The sequence below is a fragment of the Ascaphus truei genome, chromosome 9 (assembly GCF_040206685.1).
Source record: "Ascaphus truei isolate aAscTru1 chromosome 9, aAscTru1.hap1, whole genome shotgun sequence".
In the NCBI taxonomy this organism is placed as follows: domain Eukaryota; kingdom Metazoa; phylum Chordata; class Amphibia; order Anura; family Ascaphidae; genus Ascaphus; species Ascaphus truei.
Window position 1 is genome coordinate 56,563,747 of NC_134491.1, and position 16,079 is coordinate 56,579,825.

General features: G+C 42.8%; 1 protein-coding gene across 1 annotated transcript in view; it reads right to left on the reverse strand.

Annotated features, from left to right (window-relative positions):
• Nucleotides 1-1,442: 1,442 nt before the first annotated feature.
• Nucleotides 1,443-16,079, reverse strand: part of EXOC3L4 (exocyst complex component 3 like 4) — a 34,554-nt gene continuing 19,917 nt past the window's right edge. Inside the window, exons 8-12 of the mRNA XM_075615013.1 lie at nt 11,067-11,163; nt 9,004-9,126; nt 6,728-6,880; nt 4,916-5,037; nt 1,443-2,945 (exon numbers count right to left, since the gene is read on the reverse strand). Of these exons, the coding sequence (XP_075471128.1) occupies nt 2,762-2,945; nt 4,916-5,037; nt 6,728-6,880; nt 9,004-9,126; nt 11,067-11,163 (679 nt within the window). The 3' untranslated portion in view covers nt 1,443-2,761. The remainder of the gene's footprint in view (nt 2,946-4,915; nt 5,038-6,727; nt 6,881-9,003; nt 9,127-11,066; nt 11,164-16,079) is intronic.

Consider the following 16,079-nt stretch of genomic DNA (forward strand, 5'->3'; position numbering starts at 1 on the left):
AACCCTAGTACCCCCAGGTCCGTCAGAGAATCAAGAAACTGACCCAGAGGTTAGCATAGCTGAAACACTGTCCGTGCATCAAAAACGAGAGGTCCAGAGTTTAGTGAGAAGGAACAAAGAAATCTTCTCTACACAGCCAGGTAAAACTAACGTAATTAAACATGACATAGTCTCTGAACCGGGGGTCCGAGTTAACCTTAAACCGTACCGAATCCCAGAGGCCAAGAGAGAGGCTATAAGTTTAGAGGTTAAAAAAATGCTAAAACTAGGCGTAATTGAGGAATCCCAAAGTGGGTGGAACAGCCCTATAGTTTTAGTCCCAAAGCCAGACGGTACAACAAGGTTTTGTAATGACTACCGGAAACTAAACGCGGTGTCAAAATTTGATACTTATCCTATGCCCAGGGTGGATGAACTTGTAGAGAGACTGGGCAAAGCCCGATATCTCACAACCCTAGACCTAACAAAAGGGTACTGGCAGGTTCCCCTCACAGAAAGGGCAAAAGAAAAAACAGCCTTCTCAACCCCAGACGGCCTCTTTCAATATAAGGTGCTGCCTTTTGGCTTACATGGAGCTCCCGCCACATTCCAAAGAATGATGGATAAAATTTTAAAACCACATGTTCGGTACGCTGCCGCCTACCTGGATGATGTGGTAATCCATAGTGAAGATTGGCAGTCCCACCTTCCAAAGGTCCAAGCTGTGCTCGACGCAGTTCGGTCTGCTGGACTAACTGCTAACCCCGCTAAATGCACTATTGGTCTGGAGGAGGCCAAGTATCTGGGGTATTCTATTGGTAGAGGGTTACTCAAACCACAAACACTCAAAGTAGAGGCGATACAAAATTGGCCAAGGCCAGTCACAAAAAAACAAGTAAGGACCTTTTTGGGGTTAATTGGCTACTATAGGAGGTTTATTCCCAATTTTGCAACTAAGGCAACCCCACTAACCAACCTCACAAAAGCAAGAGGACCGCTAATGGTAAAATGGTCCCCCGAAGCCGAACAGGCCTTTAGAAGCCTGAAAGAAGCTCTCTGTGCCCAACCAGTGTTGGTCACACCTGACTTCTCCAAAGAGTTCGTAGTCCAAACCGACGCATCTGAGGTAGGGCTGGGGGCGGTACTCTCCCAGGAGTCTCAAGGGGAGGAGCACCCCATCCTTTATTTAAGTAGGAAACTAAATCCCCAGGAGAAAAATTACTCCATAGTCGAGAAAGAGTGTCTCGCAATAAAGTGGGCTGTAGAGACACTCAAGTATTATCTGTTGGGGAGAAAGTTCCGATTGGTCACAGATCATGCACCCCTTACCTGGATGTGTCAAAATAGGGAGAAGAACGCTAGGGTGACCAGGTGGTTCCTAAGCCTACAGCCCTTTAAATTTTCTGTGGAACACAGGTCGGGGCACAAACATGGCAATGCCGACGGGTTGTCAAGGATGCACTCCCTAATATCCATGGTCGCTCACCCCTCGAGGTCTGAGCTGGGGGGGAGGATATGTGACAGAAACCAGGGGTTGGTAATAAACTCCATATACAGGGCTCCCAGGATACTGAACAGTTTCTGTCCTGTCTAAGCTGAACAGGGCAGCCTCGTGGTACAGGCACTCCATTCCACAGTTTGTCTGCTGCCTGTTTTCTGTCACCTGTCATGCTGATTAGAGTTCAGGTATATAAGACCTGTTTCCTGTTTCCTCTGGGCCCCGCCCAAGAGCCTGGAAGGCTGCTGAACTGCAGAGGGGTGAGAAAGCCTCTTTCCCAAATCGCTTCATTCATTCTGTTAGTTTGTCTAAAGACTGCAAAGGTACTTATTTTGTTGGTGGAAGTGGACAAGCCACTTCCAACTCTGAGTCAGGGACATCTAAGTTTAAGTTATCGCTCAGACGAGCAGCTTTTTGTTTGGCTTTGTTTTCTGTTTAAACTGTGGCAGTCTCAGTGCCTGGGACTGAATAAACCAGGTATAGCCTGTTTAAAGGAACAGTACGTGACGTCTCATCATTTAACCTACCCTGAAAGACCGTGTTCTAACAGTCCCGGACAGACGGCGGAGCCCCGGAGTAAGCCGTTTGTCACAGTATGTATGTACATCTTATATAGCACCATCCCTGTACACAGCACTTTACAGCAGTAATATATGTAACATAATAGGAACAAGCGCTTCAACTTAAAAGTAGACATTATTAAAAGGAGTCCCTTCCAGAAGACCTTACAATCTACATACAGTATGTAAAATAAGTCATTATATCTAAGACATGATTACCTACTTCCATGGCCGCCAACACGGGGGGGGGGGGGAGGGGGAGGGTGGACAGCTGGTACTCCTGTCTCGGGCCCGATGAGTAAAAGGGCCTGGGACCCCTGCCGGCAAACCTTGCAGAGGGGGCCTGCAGAAGTTGTTGCAGAGGGGGTCTGGTGGAGGCTGAACTTGGAGGTGCCTGTCTGCAGAGCCACCAACCGGGGGGGGTGGGGGGGGTGGGGAGGGGTGGAAATTTTAGTCCTTGGCCCCGGGAAAGCTATCTGGGATCCTGCCTATGTCCTTCACAGTTTTATGCTCATGACCAAACTCCTGCACTGTCTCATACCGAAGAACTAAACACTAAAGTCCTCAAAACACCCCAACAGGTCAGGGTTTCAGGATAACCCTGCTTCAGCACATGTGGCTCAATCAGTGGCTCGTCGACAGACCCACCAGTTCCGGAGCGGAGATATCCTTAAAACCTGACCTGTTGGTGGTCCCTTTAGGACTGGAGTTGAGCCCCATTGGTTTAGAGCACAGACGAAAAGCAGGTCACTTGTTTAGAATACGGAATCTCTGCAAAAAGGGTCTCAGACGGTCCATATTCTGCCTGCTGAGCTTTCTCCTGGAGTTCCCTGAAATAGCTCAGCAACGAGAGTTTTTTTCTCCTTCTCATCCCTTGAAGATGTAAAATAGCCAAAATATGTTCCTCGCTGCGAGAGAGAAAAAAAGAAAATTGGTGAGAGATCAAAGAAATAAGAAATCCTTTTACGACCACAGCCTTCCAATCCCCTTCTGGCAGTTAAGGGGTTAAATTAAACTAGTACGAATTAAGCAGTAAAGGTTTTATTTTATTTTTAACTACTGGCAAACTGAGATTTCCAACCTTGGTTGTTTTTCTTCTCACCCCCCCCCAATCATTTGTACTCATCTTCAGATAAATAAGGATGTAACTATGGAACAAGAACAACAATGTCCAATACAGTGCTACAGAGCCTGTGAAGATAATAATAATAGCATGTTCTTTTATAGCGCTGATAGTTTTACGTAGCGCTTTACAGAGACATTTTGCAGGCACAGGTCCCTGCCCCATGGAGCTTACAATCTATGTTTTAGTGCCTGGGGCACAAGGAGATAAAGTGACTTGCCCGACACTGGGAATTGAACCAGGCTCCCACGGCTTCAAATTCAGAGTGCCAGTGTCTTTACTCACTGAGCCGCTCCTTCCCCGTGAAGAGCAGTGTTAGTGTTAGTGTTAGTGTTATTTTCAATGTAAAAAAGCACTCTGTAATGCAACATCTTCTTGAGAATATTATTATTTGCACACTCCAGTGGCCGGAGATTCCATAATGCAGTGAATAAGTACCTCCTACAGTATATGTGGGTCTGTAGCCATGGGGGAGGCATGGGGAAGCCGCAAGCAACCCGGCCGGTGAGGACAGGTGGAAGCGGATCCCATCCCCTTATTCCAGTGCACTGTGGATGTTCCACTCTGGTGCATACTTTTTCTCAATGATGTAACTATAGCTTGGGAAGTTCCCTGAGGAAGTCCGGGCTTCCCCACCCTAGCTTTCCTTCCTCAGCTGGAGCATACAACTTAGTATTAATGTTTGGTGAGCATTACCCACTGTAAGATTTTAAATTAGCCTATCCATCAATATTAGGGCGATAATATAACCTCAATAAAGTGGGGCGGTGGAACAGGGCCTTAACCCCTATCTAAAATGGCTTCAATAGAAAGCCTGTATTGGTGTGAGGAATTCAGCAGCGAGCTGGTTAATTGCAGTTAGAGACTATTAACCAGTCTCCACCTGGCTCATCAGACAGGTAGAAAAGCCTCCTGCTGGAACTGCAGGGGAGATCTCTGGAGCACAGAGAGACTGTGTTGCCAGAAAGAGACTCACAGGAGCAGTTATCTTGAGCACAGAAGGACTGTGCTGCCCGCAACACAACAGGAACCACCCCTCTATTCCAGGACACAGCGGACCTTAGAACATGTCAGTGGGTGGCCCCTCAACAGACACCAACCCAGAGACTGACATAAAGGGCCCACTGCTTACAGGTACCACTTTGGACTTTGGGGTCATAGGTTGGAAAGTGGCTTATCCTCCCAGCCCTGCAGATAAGGACTGGGAAAGTGAGTTAGCCCTTACACTGTATTGTTTAAAGTGACGGGCTGAATAAAAGCCATGGTTTCATTTCCCCAAATCTGGTTGTATGCATGTCTCTTACAGGCCGCCAAATGATAAACCTTACAGGAACAGGGTGGAAGAACATTACATCACTATACATGGGGAAAAATAAACACACACCTGACCATCCTTATGTCCACACAGTTCATGTATATGTTACAGAGAGTCAAAATGTACATGGATCACCTGCACTTCACATAGTAGCATATACAAAATATAACATGTATGTAATATATACATCAACTGTGTGGATATATGGTAGGTCAAATGTGCATTATTTTTATATGTATATTGATGTAATGTTAATTCATCACTTTTTTCTATTTTCCCTATAAAATATGTTATGTTTAGATATTAGTAGTAGTTTGAGTGCTCCATACACATGTTTTTTTCTTTGTGTCATTATCTAATACAGTTTTGGACTCCGATGACCTGGGAAAAAATACTTGAGGATAAATTACCCTAGGCCTTTTATTCCATTATTAACTTACCCAATATCTGGATATGCATTAAATAATGTTTCAAGCTTCAACTGAATTTCCTCTTTGTTTCTCAAACCAATTATTTCAGATATATAAAGAATTGTAGGGAAAAGCCGTTCCAATTCAGAACCCTGAAAAAGATGACATTCGGATAGAATTGTTAAAAACATACAAATAATGAAAGCCAATAATGAAGATTTTATTTGTGTTAGTGCAGGGAGGCTGGCTTCGCACATTGACACACTTTGGAAAGACGTGCTTTGTAGTGTAATCTTGCGATATGTCCGTCCCACTGCCATTTTAATTTCTTCAACTATGTGATGATGTCACAGACTATTCATTGCTTCATTCGTTCTTTTGTCAATTCCCAGAATACATCTGTCCATACCTCGTTGAGTTGCCTGAAACTCCTGAATTATTATAGCTTTTAGGGTCCAAGTTTCACATCCATACATGAGCACAGGCAGAATAATCTGTATGAACACTTTCCTCTTACAGCACAGTGGATGGGTCACTTGAAATATTGTCTTGTTTATTCTAAATGCGCTCTATTCCAATTTTCATTTTCCATTGATACTTGCTGGCCAAGTATAAGGCTTCGGGCGCCATCAGCGCCCACACCGAAGCCAAAACATCCATCTTGTTTCCTGATAAAGGCTCTTTACAGAGACGAAACGCGTCAGAGTATTACACTCTGTGTATGTCTATTTTTCTTTGTATGAATAAATATTTTTTTTTTTACCTTTAACTGCGCTTGGTTGATTCCTGACTTCGGAGAGCAGTGACCGCCATTCTTACCATTTTTTCTACATTATCTATCGGCTGGAGCACGCAGCATCGGCGTTCTACGGGGGCGTCCTGGCACAAATCAGCAACACCAGGCGGACACAGACAGTTTCTTGTGAGTACCGGCCAGCTGACCGTCAGGATGTGGGACACAGGGTGCGGAGAGGGAAGCTGTTGAGGACTCCGTGAGTATCTTGTGGGACGTACTGCAGCAACGTTCTCACGGACACTTTGGACTGTTATACTACTTATTAGCCCCCCACCCTGGATGAGTCCATTATAAACACACAAAGGACCTTTATAAGCCAATCTAGTTTATTTACCCCTATACGGTGATATAACCGAGGGAATCAAGAGGACGTTTACCATATGATACATTTATTCTATTATTGCTATTGATAGAGCACCAGTATTTGAGGTTTATTCCTCTTTTGTTCACTTGTTTCCTGACAGTCCATTACTCACTTTCGCCGACACCAAAGCTGCAGGGGTCATCTTGGTCACTGGCATCAGGCCTATAAAGAGGCAGGACTTCCTCCAGGGTAGTTTTTAACTTCTAGTTCTATTCCATTCATTTCGCTTTTTGTTGCGTTATCACATTTATTGAACATCCCTTTGGTGCTGCTGAGATTCATATGGAGGCCAACCTTTTAACTTGCTTCAGCATGTTCTCGGATTTGTTGCTGGAGGTCATCTACAAATCGTAGGTGGCTCATACACCGTATCCACCTTTCATTTAGATTCCTTACTCTTCCTAGTTCAATGTTTTGAACAATTCTTCAAGTGTTGCTATGAGAAGCTTTGGTGACATCTTCTCCCTGTTGCACACCCTTGTCTATTCTTATCTTGTGTGTGTCGTCATGTAATCAAAAGGTTGATGTGGAATTCTTGTAAATGTTCTTTATAATATCAATGTATGTGTCTTCAACATTTATTTATAACAACATGTATATAGCGCCCTTATCCAGGGTGCTGTACATTAGTTAGTAAAACTCGTTTGGTTGGTGGGCAGGGGAAGGAACATTATGGACTCACCAGATCTATGGCTGCATTGTTTATCTCACTGGCCTCGCGATACATTTTTAGAGCTGCTTTCTTACGATTCATGCTTTTTAGACTAATTTTTCTCTTCATAATCTGTGTGATGTATTCTATTACCAGGTACTTGTGAACTCCATTCTGCATCTCCTATTGAATAAAAGTAAGGTTATATATATGCACTCAATCTTGAAATGTACATTTGTTACAGGGGTTTTGCGTCAGTGGCAAATGGAAAATACCTTGTTACTCAAGTGTCTGTCGTTGGATGCAGATCTGTAGTAAGAAGGGTTTATTCAAACTCAGGCTTGGAGTTTTTTTTTAGGTGAAAATTAGGAAAATACTGGGAGAATCTGACACATCCTTTTATCAAATATTCATCTCTTTTATAAACTCATCCATAACCTCCCCAGTCACAAGGTGACACGCACACACAGAAAAATAGATGCAATGTATCTTCTACAAAGACGCTCTATACATTGAAATGAAGAGAAGCATGTTACTGTTAAATATGTCTCACAGAATAGGGGTCCCCACATTAATGTTAAACCCCCCAAGGCGGGGAGTGCCCGGACACCTGGCGCTGGAAGTTGGGCCGCCAGAGGGGAGGCCAAAAATTATAGTTACAGCACTGGGTCCCCATTCAATACGCTTGCTCAGGAAGATTTCAATTTCATTCATTGGAATAGAGCTAAAATCTTGCAAGCGGGCGGAAGACTGTATTGTTGTGTTCATTATTGACTTTATTATTATTATTGGCACCAACTCTACAGCCAAGAGGCAATGTTTCTTCGCTCAGGTTCCTCTGTCTACTCCTTTTGTATCTAAAGCCCTCTCCCACCTAAAGCCTTTCTCACTCACTGCCCCACACCTCTGGAATGTCCTTCCCCTTCATATCCGACTCGCACCGTCTCTCTCCACCTTAAAGTCCTATCTAAAAACGCATCTCTGTAATGAAGCACATGGGTAGCTCCGTGGCTGATACTATACATCTCAGATGCACTGACCTTGACTCCTTGCAGACACACTTACCAGAACACCCTCCTAATGTGTCTGTACGTTCTTCCTAATTACCACTTCGATTGTAAGCTCTTTGGGGAAGGAACCCCCCTTCCTATTGTGACTGTAATGTCTGAAGCGTTTATTCCCATTATGTGTTATTATTATGTCACGTGTATTACGGCCATGAAGCGCTATGTACATAAATGGCGCTATACAAATGAAAAATCTGCATTCATAAATAACAATATACATACATACATACATACATACATGACTAGATCGTTAACAAAAGATTAGAGAGAAAAAAACCATTAACAAATGCAGATAGAGGAGAGGGAAAGAAAGCAAAGACATTCTTGTGATGGGAAATGCACCAGAAATAAAAAGCCCAGGGTATTACTGGAAATGATCTCATACACAGTTTAAGCATTACAAACATGACAACACCATCTTATTGCATGAGACACTAAGGGGCTGATTCTACTGTATATAAACTTCAAAAGAGAATTTCGGCTGAAAATGGTCCGTTTTGGCACATGTAGTGAATGCTAAGGAAGCATCAAAGTAAGAGTGACAGATGTTGCAGCTACAGAAACTTTCCAATGTGTGCACGGGCCTTTTCTAAATGCAAGATATTCTTAAGATATTTACAGTAATTTAAAGGTTCAAGAATAAGTGGTTAGATGAGAAAGAAATACCGAGAGGGGACAATTAAGATGAAGAACTAATACTTTGCTTATTTGTTTCTCACACGTCTACAATGTCTCTCACCTGTTTCCTCCCAGAAACCACAGTTAACGATACAGTATCTGTTTTTAAAGCAATCTGAAACATTCCAGGTGTTTCTAGAGCAACCTAACCACAGCTCGAGTCAAATGCCACTGTAACCACCCTAAATGTATAAAAATGTACTAGAAACTAACATTGTCCTATACAGTACTGTAGTTACTAGCTGCTTTTGTTGCAGATAATTTATTGATTTATACTGTAATATGTTTTACCAGGAAGTAATACATTGAGAGTCACCTCTCATTTTCAAGTATGTCCTGGGCACAGAGTTATGATGACAAATACATGGTTACATTAAATGAACAACGGTTATACATTATGTTTACAGACATTTCATGGACAGTTAGAGATAATATATGATTATGGGCGTATGTAACCGTTACAGACAAGTTTTACACGTGACACAGCTGAAGTCTTGAAATAACTTAAACTGGTGGCGGCTTTGCTAAGTTTAAGGTCAATGGTTTTAAATGTTAACATACCTTGTCAAGAGGCCCAATTAAATATTTTAGCCATTGGCTTAACTCTACAGTGGGTTTCATTATTGCCTTGAAGGCTGTATCGCGCACAAGCCATTTTCGAGTTATGAGCTTCTGAAAGTTTGGCTGCAAAGTAACCATGAGTTGTTTAGTGCAGAGAGAATGCAGAAGTTACATTTAACTTCTAAATTAAAGGGAAAACAACACATTTTTGAGAAAAGCAAAAGAAAGCAAAATAACTCAATACAAATAATCAGGATTTTTTTTCACCTTAGAAATCATATAATACATGTTTCATTAAAACTACAGTAGGTTCTAACATAATTATTGTTATTTCCACAATGGGCCATTAATACAATCCCCAAAATACTGTTAGTATCTGTCTCTAATCACTTGGATAGCAACACAGGGTCACCTTTCCTTAAAGTCTCCACCTGGGCCCTGTGTTATTGAGTGGGGATGGCAAGTTTTTCACAGGGGCTGTTCTAATGCTCTCTCACACTCTCGCGCCTGTATCACCCCTTTCTGTCTTTCACCCCACTCTCTCTTTCACTCTTCCCCTCTCTTTCACACACTCCCCTTCTCGCTCTCTCTCACACTTTCCCTCCTCTCTCACCCTCTGCCCTCTCTATCACCTTCTCGCCTCCTCTCTCTTACATCTCCCCATACTCTTTCACTTTCCCTTTATCATACACCCCCCCCCCCCTTTTCTCATTATCTGTACCATATCCCACCTCCGGTAACCATTCCACAAGGCATAGCCCCAATAACTTGTGGGGTATGTATGTATATTTTTATTTATATAGCGCCTACAACTGTACTTAGCGCTTTACAAGAGAGACAATACAGTACAGGAAGTATAATACAATGACTGCAACAAATAAAATCAAATAATAGTAGGAAACAATTCATGCCTCACCTTCTATCTCACAGAAACATGTAAAATTTGTAGTGACAACTGCGCTCCACTGTTTGGTCACACAAATGATGGAGAAAAGAACTCAGGCTAATAAGACATAACATCCTCTGTGGGGCCAAAAGATCCCTGAGGTAGGGGCAAGCAATAAACCCCCATAATACCTCCAATGGGGATGGTCCCCCTCAAAGTGTTAAAAGTACTTACACATTGCACTGGTCCTTTGGATTCCTGGTAGACGTGCAGCCAAGTAGATATGGATAGCTGTAGAGAAAAGAGGGAAACTGGCACACAGTCCAAAGAAGTGGGTCCCAGGATAACAAAAATACATATTTATTGTTGCTCTCCTCCGTTTGTTGGATGTTTTCACATCAATAAATATTTATTTTTGTTATTCTGGGACCCACTTCATTGGACTGTGTGCCAGTTTCCTCTCTTATCTCACAGAAATACCCACATTACCTACCATTTTCTGCCTTACTGTTTCGCCTCTCGATTCCATTGTACAGAGAGGCGCACCTACCTCTTATTGCATTCATGGAGTACTGAAGGATATTCGGTGTGGGTGGTTGGAGCCCAAGCTCCACCTCCCTCAACGCAAAGCTCTACTCCTCTGTGGGCCCAAGCTCCCTCCAACCCACTACTTTGAGCGGCCCTCCGCTGTGGGGATCTGAATATCACCATCCCCAATGCACAGCTCTTCCCCCCTGTGGGGCTTGACCTCCCCCACCCATAACTCCAAGCTCCACTGTGAGGTCCGATCTTCCCCACACTGAGCTCCACTCCCAGATAGCGACAGGGGGAGGCGGCGTAGGGAGCGACAGGAGGAGTTAGGCGTTAAATGGGGCTGTAATATGGGGTATTAGGAGACACATGGGAGGTTATAGTAGTGGAGGGGAGCTGGGTCCCAAGGTGTGAGAAACCCCCGGCGGCCAGACGCAGAAGTCAAGCCCAACTTCTCAGTGGGTCAAACTTCCGGCATTGTCCTGCTCTGCCCTCTGGGGCCGTTGGACCCAGATCACTTTTTCTGGTTCCCCCCCCCCTCCCCCATGTTAACGTGATTTAAATCAAACATTTTTGTTTCTAGTGAAGCACAGTACGTATTATAAGCAGCCACTTCATTAAAGGAAATAATGCATTCAGTTCTCACCTGAGTTTCCATTTTGAATAGATGGAAAAAATGTTGTTTTAGGCTGTCAATGGCAGTAGTGAGGCTGGCTTCTGCATCAGATTGGACTGGGTTGTTTCTAAGAAAGAGACATATACATGTATGTGTCAAGCAACAAGAAGAAGCACTCTGTGGATGTCTTCCCAACAACACAAAATCGAGCCGTCTTGACATATTTGTGAGAACATGGATGTGCTCTGGCAAGCTATATAATGGAAGCTCACTTGACCAGTACTTTCCTTTGGGACACCATTTATTAAGGGTATTTTAGTGTGCCATTGATTTACTATTGTGTGTGTTAGCATTTTCCTAGAAGAGGAGCCACAGTCCGACACTGTAGGGTGGGAGGCTGAGGTGGAAATGTGTGGATGAACTTCTTCACTGAATGAGTAGTAGATAGTAGATCATGGAATAGTTCTCTAGCAGAGGTGGTGAAGATTGCTACATATGAATTAAATCATTCAAAACTGTTTAGGATTGACACAAGGGTATCCTAAATAGGATAAGGATTAAATGGAGTCTGAGGCTTCACAGCAGCTTGCGAGAAAGAGAAGGTTATAGATGACCCCAGTGGTTATTGACTGCCAAACAAGATATATTGGGCTTGATGCATCATTATATCTGACACATTAATGCCAATATAACTTTCATGGATTAAAACTGACAGAACTGTGATCCTCACAACTTTCAAATTGAGCCACCCAGATTATAAAAGCTACACAGGGCAGTCTAAAGCAGGTGTGCGCAAACTTTTCAGTCTGCGTCACCCTGCCTGCCCCCCTTCTCCTCCCCCCCCCCCGCTCAGCTCCGGCGTAAAATTACGCTGCCGGATCATGTGCGGTCACGTTGCCATGGCAACACAAAGTCACGGGACCCCACGGTGTCATTTGATGCCGGGTTGCCATGGAGACGCATCGCTGGATGCCAAGGTATGGGAATTTAGAGAGGCCTCACGGGGTCCCCCCGGCATTTAATTGAAATGCCTTCGGGGAAGCGCGGGACCTCTGTAAACGCCGTGCCCCCCCTAGAAAATCCCATGCCCCCGAGGGGGGTGCTGCCCAGTTTGCGCACCCCTGGTCTGAAGCAAAGGATGAACAAATTCCACAGGACTCTCCGGTCTATAAAAACATTGAAACTTGCACAATCACTGAGCTGTGGGCCCTGACAGACTTGGCATGTTTGCAGAATAGAGGAAATGCATTTTAATAAGTATTCATTCAGATAACACGACCAAAATATACTTCATTGTTTAGATATCAGAAGAGGTTGATGGCTCCACTGTTAGAAAAGGGGGCGTTTTAGCTACTGGTACTTTTCCAAGCGTAATGAAGCAGATTATTTACAGTAACAAAGATTCCCAACACAGCACATAGCATTGATAGCTTATCCACTGCTGTCCCCACTATCTGAGTCATACACAAGTTCACTCTGTTAAGCTCAACTTGGACTATAGCACCGAATCCAATACATGCAGAGCCAAACATTTCTCCATGAACAGCATTGGTAAAGATGAAAGATATTTGCCTTGGTTTCTGCCAGCATCGTGTATGGAAGAGAAAATAGCCAGTAAGCCAAGTAATAAGCGGAGTGTGGAACATCCCGAGAGCTTCCCATTGGGAGAACCCCGACTTAAGTAAATGGCACTTTGACTAGCCCGTTATGGCTGGAACCATCACTTAACACTGCGTTAGTGAACTTTGAAGATACACATTAGCACTTAATGAGCCGTTGACTTAAGTTAATGCATCATTAAGTCAACAACGGAGATTGTGGATCGGGGCCTAAGTTTACAAACGGACTTTAAAAAAGTTAATTAAAAATACTTATAGGTGTCAGATTTGGGAAAAATGTATCAAACAAATACCTATATGTAACCCCTTAAACACACCACTGGCATTAGTTCGCTTTGATCCCTTTAAAGCGGCAATTCAAGTGCTTTTTTTTTAACGTTTATTTTATTTATTTTTACACAGAATTAAAGCAGGGGGTCTCCGGACCTGAACCCCATTCATTTCAGCTCCGGGTACCCTCTGCTTCCGGAGATACTTGCCGGGCTCACATGGTGGCATTTCAAAGCTCCCGCATGCTGCGGACCAATAGGAAGCCGTGACATCATCAGGTTCGGCTTCCTATTGGCCCGTGTGATGTGAAAGCTTTAAACCCCAGCTAGTTCAGCTGATGGCACTCCCTATATATATAAGTATCTCCAGAAGCTGGGGTCCCCAGAGCTAAAATGAATGGGTTCAGGTCCGGACCCTCTGTTTCAATCCAGTGTAAAAAGAAAATAAATGTTTAAAAAAATGTTCTGAAACAGGCTCTGGCACATCCCTTTTTGAGCCCTGCCCTCTCTCTAGCAGTGCACCAATTGTATCTAGTGACTGCCTGGTCACATGATCTTTCCCACAGAACCTTGCTTCTTTGTTCCTCTTCTGCTGCACTGACAGCCATTTAGTGAACCCACAAGCCAAATCTTCGCTGACCGATCACAGGAGAACGGATCGATCGGCAACTTAGCTAATTACTTATAATTGTGTGGATTGTATTGATGCACATATTAGAGGGAATTATTATTATTTCTTTTTAAACAGCAGCTTTAAGAAGTTAAAGGGGGTATCCATTTATTCAATTAAATCAACGTTAGCATTTGACTATTTCAGATGGAGCTTTTGACACCCATTGAGATGTTTTAATAGGAGGGTGAAGGTTGCACCCAGGGACTTAATTCCTCCTTTGGATCTCAAACTGGCTAACACAGGGAGATCACTTTATCAGTCTCTTAGCTGCAAAATTGGAGCAAAAATAGCAAGAGATTTATCAAACCAAAAGAACGCCGCATGGGAAGCAATGGGAATATTTTTCTTGGACACATCTGATTAAATGATGTTGCTTTGCCCCAGAAATGACTGATACAGCTTTGCACCTGGGACACTTTATTAAAATCGCCTCCTATGCTGTATCTGTCTGTTTTATTCTGTGCACAGATATGCGGATTGTGGACCATTTCAATCTTACACCAATGCGATAAAAGTCTCCCAGCTACAACACTGGAGCAACGTTGACCCAAAGGGGACTGTGGCAGGTTGACCAGAAATTGCATTACTTCCTATTTATTTTAAATAGTGTATAGATGGACATGTGTAATTTGAAGTTGCATGCTTTTCTTGATATTCTCTTTGAATAATCCCCTTAGAGACAGAGAAAGTCCCTTTGCATACATTATAGGAAGTAAGTCACCTGTGGTTTATTTCAAGTAACAGAATGACAGGATGCCAAAAAGTATATGCATGCAGGAAATGTACACAGTCCTTTCATTTAAAGGTGTATTCAGTTTTGTTTTTAAGACCATATTCAATGGATTCTATGATTATTATAATATATGATATATTCAAATATGATCATATTATTAGTTACATTATTATACATTATCAATATTTTGCAGGCACAGGTCCCTGCCCCGTGGAGCTTACAATCTATTTTTTTGATGCCTGAGGCACAGGGTAATAAAGTAACTTGACCTTGGTCACATGAGCAGACACCGGGAATTGAACCAGGTTCCCCTTCTCCTATAATAATACTTTCTCCTTAAAATCTACTGCCCACCCCCCTTTCTTTACTCGAAAATTCGCACCATACCCCTTCCCTCAATTAGTTGCACCCTTAATGCTTATCAAGTCCACAACAAGTAGCACCCACATCTTCTGCTCAACAATAGACATTGCAAGTGCCAATTTGGAACCTTGCTCTCATTGGCCCCGTGTAAGAAAAGTCGCTGGAATAATGAATGCATTATAATGACGGGGAAGCCTAGTGGTAAATGCAGAAACTGCAATTTAGGAGAATCTGCTTAAGATTTAAAGCTGCAGACCAAGCAATATCCTACATGTGTGATTTGTTTTTAAATAAATCAGTTATGTACTATGAGAAAATATGTGTAGCATTTTTTTAAACAACTCTGAATTACATTTTTAATATATTATAATGTAACAAGCCTTTTTTGTTTCTATAGCAAACATTTACAAAGTCACATCCCCTTCCTTTTCTGAAACAGGCTCTGGCACACCCCTTTTTGAGCCCTGCCCTCTCTCTAGCAGTGCACCAATAGTATCTAGGTACTGCCTAGTCACATGATCTTCCCCACAGCACTTTGCATCTTTGGTCCTCTTCTGCTGCACTGACAGCCATTTAGTGAATCCCCGAGCCGAATCTTTGCCGATTGATCACAGGAGAACAGATCGATCAGCAACTTAGCTAATTACTTATCATTGTGTGGATTGTATTAATGCACATAGTAAAGGAAAGAAATAATTTAAACGGCAGCTTGGACTGCTGCTTTAAGTACAAATAGCCGTGTTATCCAGTTGCGATATTGCAGAGTAAATGAGTACTTCAATATTAGGTAATACCTTTTTTTATTTGGACTAACAATTGATATTATAAGACAGGCTTTCGAGAGCTCTCTGTCTCTTTAGATGGAAGCTCCACCTGAAACTTAGTACATTGAGTTGCATCGCTTGGGGATGGTACAGAATGTCCTTGAACAGAAGCCGTCTTTACCAAATTGAAGATCAGCAAATTGTAAAAATCCCCTTGAACTGTCCCTCTGTTTATTTGGGAATATTTTTTTTTATTATTCTGACTGTACAGTTTGATTCTGTAGATTAAACATGGTTGGTCACTGGTGTTTACAAAATCTACCTGCAACTCCTTCTAGCACCATTTGTATTTGAAAGAAATACACTGCAATGCCAGCCTCTATAGAAGCCTTCATGCAAAACAGCTTGTAGGTGAGCCAGGAAAACACACTTCTGGCATTACAGAATTACCCCAAAAATAGTGCTGGAAATAGCAGGCAGGACAAAAGTATACCACACTAATAATACCAGCCACCTTATTATACGAAGATTGTGCAGAGACTAATAATAGTCTAAAAACGTAGGAATATGTTTCGAAGCAGTGCTAAGCCACAAGCCAAACTACAGCCAACTCATTTGCAGC